This window comes from Embiotoca jacksoni, unplaced genomic scaffold (genome assembly GCF_022577435.1).
Source record: "Embiotoca jacksoni isolate LCO1_2020_lvr unplaced genomic scaffold, fEmbJac1.0.p SCAF_12, whole genome shotgun sequence".
NCBI lineage: Eukaryota > Metazoa > Chordata > Actinopteri > Embiotocidae > Embiotoca > Embiotoca jacksoni.
Window position 1 is genome coordinate 18,626,012 of NW_027185252.1, and position 13,188 is coordinate 18,639,199.

A 13,188-nucleotide genomic window follows, 5' to 3' on the forward strand; every position below is an offset into this window, starting at 1 on the left:
CATTTAGCAAATGCATTGAACCTCTAACTTACTGAAACGATTCACAAAGTGTGTTTTCATCCACCTCTTTTTTTTTTTCTGGCATTTTCTATGAAAATTTATCAAAATGAAAATGTCATCATTTGAATAGAAAGCAGCGAGAAGCTGTAATGGAAACAGACCTAGTGAATAAATCATGTCGCACACCAACCATGTGACGTAGATGTCCACTGAAGCTTCAGCCGAAGAGATGAAAAAGAGGAGCAGATGCAAAGATTTGTGTAGAGCGATAAGCAGACTGGAACCTTCCTCAAATTAGGACATGAAACAAACAGAAATTATTCATTTATCTTACTTTCTGTCAGGGTTCTCATCTGTTTTCGCTCTTCTTCTGCAGCGGTTCAATGGCACCCAACTCGCTTTTTCTTTGCTGATTTTTTTTAACTTTGGTGAAACTTTTGTGCAATGTTTACAATGTTTACAATGTTTACAATGCATGAAATGAGTGTGTTTGTCTGAGTTGAGGTTATTTACTTGACACATTTTTTTGATGTTTTTTTCTTTCTTTTAGAGATGTCAAGCCAGACAATATCCTACTAGATGAACAAGGTAAGGATGTGAACCGTTTGCTTTGTGTTTGTTTGTGCAGTAGACATGGATTAAATAAGATGTTCAAATAATGCTCAGAATTTGTTGAAGCCCACATGGATAGGGAAAAAAAACAAAATCTTAGATCTGGTTCCATGATAAAAAAAAAAACAACAAACAAGCCATCTGTACAAAGATAAACTTTGAGTGTGGCCAAGTTCCAGCTAATAGTCAGACTTAATTTAGATGTCCGTATGTGTCTGTTGCACAACGTTTTTTAGCTCTTGACTATCTTAAGACTTTCCCAAATAAATACATGGTGGACTCGCCTCCTTTCACGCCACTAGAAAACATACCAAGTGCCTCCTTTAGAAATGGAACACAAAGATACTTTACTGAGAAAATGCAATGGAGAATGTAACTTGAATTGGAAAAGGAAAACAAATTTCAAAAATGACATTTTGAGTTTTCCTCCTATTTGTTAGTTGGTGCCACTGAGTGTTACCACGGAAACATACTGTACTACAGGTCCTAGTTTAAAGTCTTTATTTTTGTGAAACTCCAGATTAGACTGAATTAAGAGCAACTTTTCGACTGTCTGAAACTGTCCCCTGATGATCTCACAGCAACCTTCCTTTAACTGTCAGAAGCAAAGGATATCACAAAGCCTGCTTCTTTACGTTCTCACAAGCTCAAACCTGAACTGACTGCTGGGAGGACACATCGTATTTTATTCTGAAGAATCGTACATTTTCCTGATGTCCACACACATTTTACCTAAAAAACAGTTTGCTGTAGTCCACCACTGTGTCATTTTAGTTTGTATGAACTTTATATGATTTTGCAAGATAATTTTGCCGAAGTATGTAGGCACAAATCATACTAGTTTACAATGTGGATGTGAAACAGGTGGAGCAGGGTGGTGGGTGGGAGTACGGAGGAGAGTAGCTCTGGGACGTCAGGACTGCTGTGGAGCTTTCCTGAGGTGCCGTAGGCCGAACTCGATGAAATAGCAGTGAAGGGAGGAGTCCACTTATAACACCAGTGAGACACTGCACACTCTCACCTTGTTACTAAGGCTGGGTATAGTGTCTTACTTCAGGTGTGTGAGCATAGCAATCACAGCGTTACCATTGCATCTTGTGAATTAGGGAGGTAAGGATAGGTGGTAATATTGAGACAGTCGACCATTGCGGTGTTCTTCCACATTAATATGGCACTTTGTATGTTAAAATAAACTATAAGTGTCTCCTACTAAAGCCTCCACCTCAAATGTAAAGCTACAGTCCGTAAGATCAGATCCCACAAGAGGCTCACACCCCACCAGTAATACTGAACAATGTACTGCGTCATATAGAGTAAATGGAATGAATTGAATACAATTAGTTAAATTTTAAATGTCTCATCACCCTGAATGATTTTAAACTCATTTTTAGCAGTGCTTCTGACTGGTCTGCTGCTGTCTGTGGTGCTGTGATTTGCATACAGTTGACTACACGCTGCACAGTCATCGTCAAAGATTTCAGGTTTTTGAATCATTCCTTCAGTGTAAGCTCTGATATCTACCTGTAGGTGTTTACTCAGGATTTATCAGTGTGTAATCAGGTTAAAGTGGGAATGCCATAATAACATGAACCTGTCAGATACACACACACACACACACACACACACACACACACACACACACACACACACACACACACACACACACACACACACACACACAAAGAGAGGTGACATTCTGAGTCCATCATGACTAGTGTGATTCACAGAAATGACTCTCCAGGCTACTAATGAGTCACATCAGTAACAAGGTCAGACTCGTCAGGAGCATCAGGCTGACACAAAATAATGAGGACGCACCGTTTAGTCAAAGGAGAGATTTGCTTTACTTCATTTTCTCTATACCAGTGAAATGTTTCTTTTTTAATGTCACTATTTAAAAAATGTTGATGCATTTTTTAATAATTTTTCTTTGTGGGTTTTGTGTTTCCTCAGGCCACGCTCACCTGACAGACTTCAACATAGCAACCATTATAAAAGACGGAGAGAGAGCCACTGCCTTAGCTGGAACCAAGCCCTACATGGGTAACGTCTCAGCAAACACATGTCCCTACTGAGCAGAAAGAAGAGATGCAATGAGAGAAGGGATGTTGTATTCTTGACAGAGGAGTTTTGGTTTGAAGTCCTAAATGCTAAAACGTACCTGAAGAACACACAGTTCAGTTCATTCGAACCATAGACTGTATAAAAATGGACGTACCTTTTGGCTCTGAAAAAATTAGGCCAATGTATAAGTGCCTTAAACGGCAATACCACCAAGTGCCGCTAGACATTGGCTCCAAAAAGCGCAGGTTTCCATAGTCCCCCATTTAACTGCTCTCATGAAATCCGAAGTTTTCTGTATGTCATTCACTAAATTCTCTCTTCCAGGTTAGTGTTCTGGTCGTCCATCTGAAAATATTCCCGTCATTTATTAGAAAATAAGCCTGAAAAAGCTGGTTTTGTGAGGGGGCGGGGGGGGGGGGGGTGATTGACAGCCCTGTGGTGCAGTCAGGTTACGGCTATCAGTGGGCGGGACGTAGTATCGCCCACATCTCGCCAAAATATGGTCATATGGTCACTGCTGGCCAAACTCGAGGCTTCATAACGGGCGTTCACAAACCAACGGCTGACGTCACTGCTGGTCGCCGCTTGATTAGAACAAACTGTTTGTGATATTGTTGGGTAGATATCAACCTCATGTGATAATCAGATGCTGAAGCGAGAAGGTGTCAGACATTTTTACACTCTCATCATCACTTGAGTTAAATGATACAGATTAAATTACAGATCTCGTGTTTATTTGTGAAAATTCATCCCCTCCTGTCCTGTGATAACTGAGTAAAAATGTGCACTTCCTGCTGACAGTCTGCAGAGGAGTATCTTTTTTTTTTTTTTTTTCCACTCTTGTGCACAGGCAGTGTTTAGAAAAGCTTTTTTTCTGTCTGCCGCTGCTTTCAGCCCCAGAGATCTTCCAGTCGTTTGTAAGTGGAGGGACGGGCTACGCCTTTGATGTGGACTTTTGGTCACTAGGGGTGACGATCTTCGAAGTGCTGCGCGGATGGGTAAGGGCACGATGGGAACTGTGGTTTTTATTTTACTTGGCTACACAAATGAACTTGCCTCCATTGAACCCCACCGTCTGTCTCTTCCTCCACCTGCTACTTGTCCTCTTCGTGTCCCCCTGTCTCTTCAACAGAGGCCCTATGACATCCATGCCAGTAACTCGGTGGAGTCCCTGATTCAGCTCTTCAGTACAGTCAGTGTCCAGTACAGCCCCGCCTGGCCCAAGGACCTGGTTTCCCTCTTGAGGAAGGTGAGCTGGATTATTGAAATGGTTGAATTCATCTCAGAATTTTAAACCTAGAAATAATTTCCAAAACATTGAATTCAAAACCACCATAGAAATTTAAATGTTTTTTTTTTTTTGTTGTTTTTTTTTACTATTTATGACATTTTATAGTTTAATCAATAATTATTTAATCAATTATTCAAAAGGAATCTGCAGATTAATCAATGAGGAAAATAGCCATATTTTGCAACTCTAGTCTTTTTTAAAGTTCTCAACCTGAACATATGTAGATATGTTTTTTTGAGATACATTTGAGTGCAGGGATGTAAAATACAGTTGGGTCACTCAGATCTGTTCTGACAACCCTGCCGGTAAAGAATCCGTTATCTCTCCTCCTTTACCGAGATTTTTTAGTCACAGTCACCGTTAAAAAGGACAAACATCACCGACAGCAGGGCAAATCATCTGTCACTAACTAACCTTAATTTTGTGGTTTGGCTGTTGTCGGGTTCATGTGTCTCTGCAAGCTGGTGTCTGAACTCAGCCAAGGATTGTTGATGTTGAAGAGACTCCGATCTGTAAAACTATTGTCGAGTGGCAAAGTGTTCCTCAATACCCAACGAATCCAAAAGAGCGAGAGCAATTCGCTCTCAACTGATCGTGTTATGTCAGTTTTATGAGTCTCAGACTCCCAGTTAAACTGAAGCTTTACAGTTTTTGGGGCCTGTGGATCAAAAGGATGTGAAAAATATATATATATATTTTTTTTTTAGTCTGTCAGAAACATTCAAATTCATTGAATTATATTGAGAAACACAAAATTAAAGGATCTGATTTGGGCCAGATCAGGACATGTCTTATAGAAATATATGCAAAAATAAATAAATAAAGAGTAAAGGAATGTGGATGCAAATTTTAGTGTATCCTAATTCAATGACTTTAATGTTCGATATTTTTGACGAGTATTTTGAACCTTGCTGCCTGGATGCAGATGGTCTTCCCTCGTAAGAGGAGCAGGATAAAAAGGAGTTGAGGGATAAAGAGGTGATATCAAGGGACATATTACGTCAAAAAGTCACAGGAAGACAAAGGATGGAGAATGCAGGTACCGGAAGGGGACTTGAGCTGGAGGGAGAGAGGATGAGGCGAGACCTTCAGGGCAAAGAAAGGAAGGGGGAAAAAAAAAAAAAACGACAGATGGGAATCTGAGGCATGGAAGCACAGAAACAGAGCAGTCGGGTGACAGAAGACACATTGTGTGAGTCTCTGTGTGTGTGTGTGTGTGTGTGTGTGTGTGTGTGTGTGTGTGTGTGTGTGTGTGTTAATATTCATCATAACAAGTGATTTAACCTCATTAAATCCCAAATAGTTTTTTTTCTTGCAAGAGAAAATGTGCCTGTTGACGAGATGATTCCTTTTGCATCAGAAGGACATAAATCTGCTCAACACTTTTCTTGAATCAGGATCATCTTCTGCTTTGTGGCAACATGTTGTTGACAAGTGAAACCGTGCTGGAAACAAATGATCTCGTCCCCCCTGGCAGTTTTTCTTTGGTCGTTTCAAGACAATTTTTCTGAGTGAGTCTGAGAAACTGTGGCTTGTGTCAGGAGGATATTTCTTTCTGGCAGCGTGGAAGTGGAAGCTGGAGCGAGAGCGTGTGCTCTGTGTCTGAGAGACTGAGTATTCTGGACGGTGCGACGATCTCTTCCGCTCTGCTGCTGATCGATTACCGTGTCTGGACTCCAGCGAGACAGAGACAGACCTAACCGGCCCTGCAGGAGGGAAACTGAATCAGCCTGGAAGAAAATAACGCACAGGAAGGGAGTTAACACAACAGAAACCAGCCACATCTCATTGTCATTTCCAGCGTTTAGTCTGAGACGAAAAATGAAACAGATGGTATATTCCATTAAAAACACAACCGTGTATCAGCAGTGTTTTTCTATTTTTTTCCCAGGAGTGAGTGACTCCACTCGTGTGGCGTTCGTCTGTCTCGACCGGTGCAACAGTTTACATTGAAACCTGATGAGGGGCTGATTTGATTAACAGTGCCCCCTGTTGGTTGTTGAATTAGCAAGACCTCCAAATTATACAGTTTCCTCCTGAGAAGCCCCAATGTTTCAATCATTAAATAAATATTTATGAAGTAAATTATCATGTGAAAAAGTGTATAAAACTAAACCAGTTTTTCTGGATTCAGTAATTTTGAGCAGTTATGTTGAGTCATAACTACGTTGATGTTGTGGTTGCTGTTGCTAACAGAAGCTAACTGACTAACATAATGTTGCAGTTTCAGCATATTTCTGAGGTGAGGCAGAGGGCAGCGACTAAGGGTGCGTTCAGGCAGCTGGGAAGTTGGAGAGTTCCGATTTTGGTAACCTCCGACTTCCCAGGTGAGAGCGTTCAGCCCCCAGGAAATCTGCTCTGTCTGCTGAATACAGAAAAGTGACAAACCACCTCGTCATCACCCGTGTAGACATCACAGGGACGGAATGGAGTTCGGGAGATCGTCATTATTTGTACATTACATTTCTACGTGTTGTTTAAAACGGTCAGCAAACGAACGGCAACAACGTAACGTGGGAGGGCTGTCACCACTTTACGTGATAGTACTTTGTGTTGTTTAACGGCACCGTATCCTGCTCTAATTAGTGTGACCTAAATGAACCATGACGGGACTCATTTCTGCGCTGAGCATGTACATATATCTTCCTTTCGCCACAAACGTCGCCATGGCGAGCGACGTCAGCCCTACTTATCGGAGCTGTCAAAAATCTCCAACTTTCCTGGTGGGAAATTCACAGATCAACAGGCGTTCAGATGTTTTCTGCCATTCGGAAGTCGGAACTTTCCCACTTCCCAGTTGTTTTTGAACGCACCATAATGACTGGCATTTTAAAAATCAACTCGTACAGAGCTTATAATTGAAAATCTTACAGAGGTTTTATGGCAAGTTTGCTTCAGCGAAAACAGATTTAACAGAATATTTCCGCTCTTGCTAGTTTAGCCACACACGTTGTGAAGTGTTCCTTCAAACTGGCTGCTGAAAGAAAAAAAAAAAAAACTGTTTTATTTTTCACCCTCAGTTTGTTGAGATTGTTCCACCTCCCCGAGAGAAGAGGCTGGCTGTGAGGGAGGAGAGAAGTTGTGTTTGGTGATACAGCCACTCGGAGGGTGATGTTGGTGACGTGTGTGTGTGTGTGTGTGTGTGTGTGTGTGTGTGTGTGTGTGTGTGTGTGTCCCTCCTTTCCAGCTACTGACAGTGAACCCCGAGCATCGTTTCTCCAGCGTGTCTGACATGCAGACATCTCCCTACCTCGCTGACGTCAACTGGGATGCCGTGTTTGAGAAGAAGGTGGAGGCTGGATTTGTTCCTAATGTGAGTATAAAATGATCAGATATCTCACACACACACACACACACACACACACACACACACACACACACACACACACACACACACGCACCCACGTAGAATAAACATTTAAAGCACACACAGGCACTGCTTTGCGTAATGAGCTGTGTGCAGCAACTAAATAATGCAAAGGAAACTAAATGCAGCTTCTTCGTGGTGTGAAGCGTGTGTGTGTGTGTGTGTGTGTGTGTGTGTGTGTGTGTGTGTGTGCGCACGTGCACTGACTGTTCAGCTCGGCGTGCGAGCGTGTCCACGTGCGCTGTTCACTTTGTGCTGCTCAGTGTGCGCAATACATTTGTGCACTCTGCGGCTGATTTATGACGCCGCCTGTGTTTGTAAATTTTCCCCTTGTGCTTCTCCCTCCTACAGAAAGGTCGCCTCCACTGTGACCCCACCTTTGAGCTGGAGGAGATGATCCTGGAGTCACGTCCCCTCCACAAGAAGAAAAAGAGGCTGGCCAAGAACCGGTCTCGAGACAACAGCAAGGATTCGCAGTCTGTGAGTGACATCGTTATCTGCACAGGCTGATAAATCAGCTGGAGAGCTGCTATGTCCGTTCTTTCCTTTTACACAGGGCTGCTTTGGATTTACACTTCCAGTACGATGCATCTGCTACCGAGAGCTTTTACTTTAATGTATAAAATACGTAAATTAAACCCTTACTTTCCAACATTATCCCTCGTGTTCAACCAAGTTCTATTTTATTTTATTTTCATATTTTTTGGGATCATTGGTGACAAGGAGGCTGCAAGGGTTTCTTTAAAGAATGATCACCAATGATCCCAAAAAATATAAAATATAGAAATAAAATAGAACTTGGTTGAACACAGCTGCGGGTCATTTTGACCCAAGGACAACACGAGGGTTATTAACCTGTTTTTCAAAATGAGTGTGTACTTGGGGCCTCTGGTTTGACTTAGTTTCACCAAACTGATTTCCCCTTTAAATTTTTGCGATGTTTATTTTTAGATAATCACAGTATTTCTCAGACAGGTACCATTATCAAGTGTTCTCAACAAAGGCACAATTTGAAGAAATCCCGGAAATGTTAAAAAGACGATTTCAAACTTGTGCGTATGGAACTCATCTCCCAATAATCACCTCACAACAGCTGAGGTTGAATGTATCGAGGCTCCTAATGCCTGGATTCAACCCAGCATAGGTCTATGGCATCACGTCTGTGGTCAGAAGGAGTGTTTGGTCCGCCTCATTTTGTACATGCTGATTTAGTCATTATCGCTTTATTTTTGTGCTTAAGAAGGCTACACCGTTCAATGGTTTCATGTTTGTCTGTTGTGGTTATTTTCATTTCCTACTTGTTCCTACTTGTTGCCTGCAGACAAAGTTAAAGGAGTTGGCTACACATACATATACGTTCATCCTTATAATTGCTCTGTACAGTGTCTGTTAGCAGGAGGAGAATGCATCTCCTATGTTGAAGCCCAGGGGGTAGATGTTAATGTAGGAGTGTGTACACGCTCTGAAGTCTCCACTGGATGTTTTATTTTGAAAATTCAGCAGCTTGACACAGGTTCTTTCAAAAAATATATAAAGTGGCGAGTTTGGTGGGATCATGGCACATCGTCTAGATTTGCATCGATCAGCTCCGGCGGCCGCGTCAGAGCCAGAACGTGATCCAGCTGTCAGAGACGGGACAATATTTTAGTCACGGGGGACAGTTTTCTGCAGAAGCACATTTACTTTTGGTACTTTTAGTAGACTTTTAGTTTTATATCATTTTGTTGGTAGTTTTACTAAAGTAAAGGATCTGAATAATTCTACTACCACTGGATATATAGGTATGAAATAAACTATCTCAGACTTTGGATCATGTCAAGACACTAAAACAAAGTCCTGCTGCTATTTCCATTGTTGTCTCTAGTTAAATGAACCTGTACCAATATAGAGGTATTAATTCTATGTCTGACCTGACCAAAAAAATACACAAACCTGACAAAAATCATAAAATCCAACAGTCAGCAAAAACATTTAGGAACAAACAGGGTAGAGGACATAAAAGACACACAGAAATCACACTATCAACAAAATCATTCAAAAAGTCATATGAGCTAATTAATCTGCATCACCTATCATATTTCCACACAAGAAAGTCGTGGAGTAATTTACACGCTCCGCATTAAAAGCATTATGTTCTGTGAAGGAGGAGGAGTTGGCAGCTGTGAAGATGAAGGTGGAATTCAAGATGTCGCTGCATTTGTTGAAAGGTCTTTATTCCATTTGACGACAGAAAGGCCTATTTCAGTGTTTTCCTATTTAAAAAGGGTAATTTACATTATTAGTACACAATGCTGTGATCTGCTGTGACCCGCTGCTTTGAGCCTCATGTCCGTCAGATTACTATTATTTTCAGTCTGTAGGTGCTAAAAGCAAAGAGGACACCAACACACACATTTTATTACTACCAGCTGCATTACTCATACATATACTGTATACACGGAGAGCCTGGGCCGGTCTGCGATAACAATGCAGCTCAGGTTTACCTTCGTCTCCGGTCTGTCACTTCCTGTCAAAACTACATATTTTTAGATTGGCAGCAAGACAAATCCCACCTGCTTTTTTTGTATTATTTTTTTCTCAACTGTTGTGAATTACCTCTATTCTCAGCTCAGCGCACACAATGAATAACTCAGTGGTGAGCATAAAGAGAGACTTACTGTACATACATGCTAGCTGCCGGCATCTTTAAAATGCCCTCTTTCCTTTTATTGTATTCATGATCATAAATATTCCCAAACAGTCAATAATCTCTCCTTTTAATAAACGATTATAATACCAAAACAGAACAATTTTGACATTTAACTAAATAGTTTGACATTTTACGGGAAACTAATTTTCAATGTCTTGCCAAAAGAATTCAATGAGAAGATTAATGGTGTTTAAAATGGAGCTGGAGCCAGCAGCCTGTTAGCTTCATTTAGCGTAACGGTGTTAAAGTCTTCTTAAAGTCGTACAGAAACCAAAGTTTAAATGCCAGACAGCTCACCTTCCCGTACCGGAGTGGCGTGTGTTAGACTGCGAGTCCATCTCGACACCCACACTTGCAGTCTCAAGCTCTCAAGTGCACATTCATGAGCCTGCGGGTGGTAGATAAATGTGTCGGAAAGAACTGCTAACACACGGTGCGCTCTTCCTACGACCCGCAACTCACCCCGGTCCGCTGCTCTGCCCCGGCCCAAGTGCTGCATCTTTCGGCTGCTTTTAGGGACAACAATCAACACACAGGAAGTAGTTCAAGCTTAAGAAACGCTGGGCGTTACATCCAAACATCAAACATCAACAGCAGATCGATCCCTTCTTCTCTGAGCAGTAACTTGCTGGTTTCTGCACCGTCAGCATCTCGGTGGAAAGATGGTAAATTGTGTGAAAACAGTGAGAAATAATGTGCTAATAATTGACGTTTAGATGTGTCATATAATTAGTTTTTGTTTTTGGAAAGAGCCAGATTAACTGCTTCCAGTCTACGCTAACAGCCTACTGACTTCGGCTACACTTTTACTGCAAAGACTGGAGAGTAAAATCCAGCAGAGAAAACATATTCTAAAGAATTTCTAGTTATCCAGTTCAAAGTATTTGCTAGTTTTAGCCTCTAAAATGTGAATATTTGCTGTTTCCTGTTAAATTTCTTGAAAATGTTGGATATTGGAAACTGTGACAAGCTAATTTTCTAAAGGATACAATGATTAATCAAAAATATACTCAATAGATAAAGCAATATTGCAACCAGTCAGCCTCTATGTAGTTACTGCAGCACGATATTGTGATCAAAGTCAGATTACTGAAGGATATTAGTCCAATTAAAAAGATTACACCAAAATGAAAAGTTTTGAAATACCAGATAACCGATAACACAAAAAAAAATCAGCTTCCTTCTGTGGAGAAGTTATGACATAATTAATACATGATGAAGCCTGGGTTCCTGATCTGCCCTGATACGTGTGTGTGTGTGTGTGTGTGTGTGTGTGTGTGTGTGTGTGTGTGTGTGTGTGTGTGCGCGCGCTAAGACTAGAGTCAGACTGTTTGTACTGAAGACTTTGTCTCTTCTGCCTTTGTGTTGCGTTTGATTGAAACATTATTTGCTGCAGACAGAAGATCGCCTCTCTTTATTTCCGAAAAACAGCCTGTTCCCATTAGACAGTCATCATGACATCAGTGTTGTTAACGTCAGTCAGTGTGTGTGTGTGTGTGTGTGTGTGTGTGTGTGTGTGTGTGTGTGTGTGTGTCACGTGTTATTGAGGTTGATCAGCATGTGCAAGGAGTGTGTACCTCTAACAATAGCAGGTTTCTGAGACTTGGTGTTCGTACATGTGTGGAGCACATACGTGTGTGGGTGTGTGTGTGTGTGTGTGTGTGTGTGTGTGTGTGTGTGTGTGCGTGTGCGTGTGCGCGTGCGTGTTGCCTGCTTGTGTGTGCTCATACTGCGTTATTACTGAGATTATTAAATTATGAAGCCTTCAGTGCTGTTGTCATGGCCCCAAGTGCTTTCGGAAATATGAGCTTCTATTTTTGTCTCGGGCCAAACATCCAATTTGAGGAGGGCTCACAAACAATTCATGACTTAAAAAGAGCAACGAAGGGGAAAAGCGGAAATGAGGAAAAAGACGTTTTCACTTCTGAGGTCACGCAGTTGACTGATTCAAGCCGACGTGTTTTTTTTTTCCCCGATGATGATGATGATGATAACCAGGCTGATGTTGATGTGTGAAATGATGACGATGTGGATGATGACTGGGGTGTTTTGTCTGTTCGCTGCCTGCAGGAGAACGACTACCTACAGGAGTGCCTTGAAGTGGTGCAGCAAGAGTTCATGATCTTCAACCGTGAGAAGTAAGAGAGCGGCGGAGCGGCGGAGCATCCATAACGCGGGCTAAAAGCAGAGTTTTCTGATTTGTCGTTCAGCCGCAACGCAGCCGGCAGAGCGATGTCCTTTCAGGAAAAATCCAGAGGATGAAGTATTTTTTATAATTTCACCTCATTTATCCTGTGAACAAACAGATTTATATTGTTTCAATGCAATTTATTCTTCCTTTGTACTGTATCTCTTTTCTTTGATTTTAAAGCAACATTCCCAGATAGTCTTTTGTTAGTTTTAAGACATTGTTCTAGTAATGATTTCAGTGGGAAGTGTTTCTTGAATGTTCTCCTTAAAGGTACGATAACATTCTTTAAAAACAGTCTTAAAATGTGTTTGTGTTAACATTCAATTTTTTTTTTATCATATTCTCTGAATCTTTTATGAATATATTATGACCCAATTCTTAAACATTTTCAGTGGTAAGTTTTAGTTTTTAATTTGTTACCAGAAGGTTATTATTTGTAGAATATCAGATAACATGCTTTAAAAAGTAGTTTTAAAAATGATCTAGATGTTTTTTTTGGTAATGTTTTTCAAATGTTTTTCATGTTATCGTATCATTAAGAAGAACATTCTGGGAACAAAAAAAAACTTCCCACTGAAAACGTTTAGAAAACATTGCATCATTTCTCGCCAGGTAGTGACACTTTCATCTTCTTATCAAACTCAGTTTGTTGGAACCATTTTTTTTTTTTTTTATTTTGGAGCAGCAGTCCTACTTGTTTTATAAATTAACATTTTGCCTAAAGTAGTTACCTTTTATTTTTTTTATTTTTTTTAAGTAAAACCAAAATGTTGTTAATAAGACTTCATTGTATGGAAAAAAACAAATGTCCAATTCCATACCACACACAAACTGCAATTACATGTCTCTGATTTCTTTCATTGCAAAAATATTAAGTGGGTTAGTTTTCCATGTTGTTACTGGGCTCCAGTAACAACATGGAATCCAGTCCACATGTGGATGAGGTTAATTGGCTCAATTAACCTCATCCACAT

The 13,188-nt window shown here is 40.8% G+C and overlaps 1 protein-coding gene across 1 annotated transcript in view; it reads left to right on the forward strand.

Moving 5' to 3' along the window:
- LOC138195642 (serine/threonine-protein kinase 32C-like) overlaps positions 1 to 13,188 on the forward strand; it is an 85,273-nt gene that overhangs the window by 67,441 nt on the left and 4,644 nt on the right. Inside the window, exons 5-11 of the mRNA XM_069145262.1 lie at positions 551 to 588; positions 2,566 to 2,655; positions 3,571 to 3,674; positions 3,809 to 3,925; positions 7,155 to 7,280; positions 7,686 to 7,814; positions 12,094 to 12,161. Coding sequence (XP_069001363.1) covers positions 551 to 588; positions 2,566 to 2,655; positions 3,571 to 3,674; positions 3,809 to 3,925; positions 7,155 to 7,280; positions 7,686 to 7,814; positions 12,094 to 12,161 — 672 coding nt within the window. The remainder of the gene's footprint in view (positions 1 to 550; positions 589 to 2,565; positions 2,656 to 3,570; positions 3,675 to 3,808; positions 3,926 to 7,154; positions 7,281 to 7,685; positions 7,815 to 12,093; positions 12,162 to 13,188) is intronic.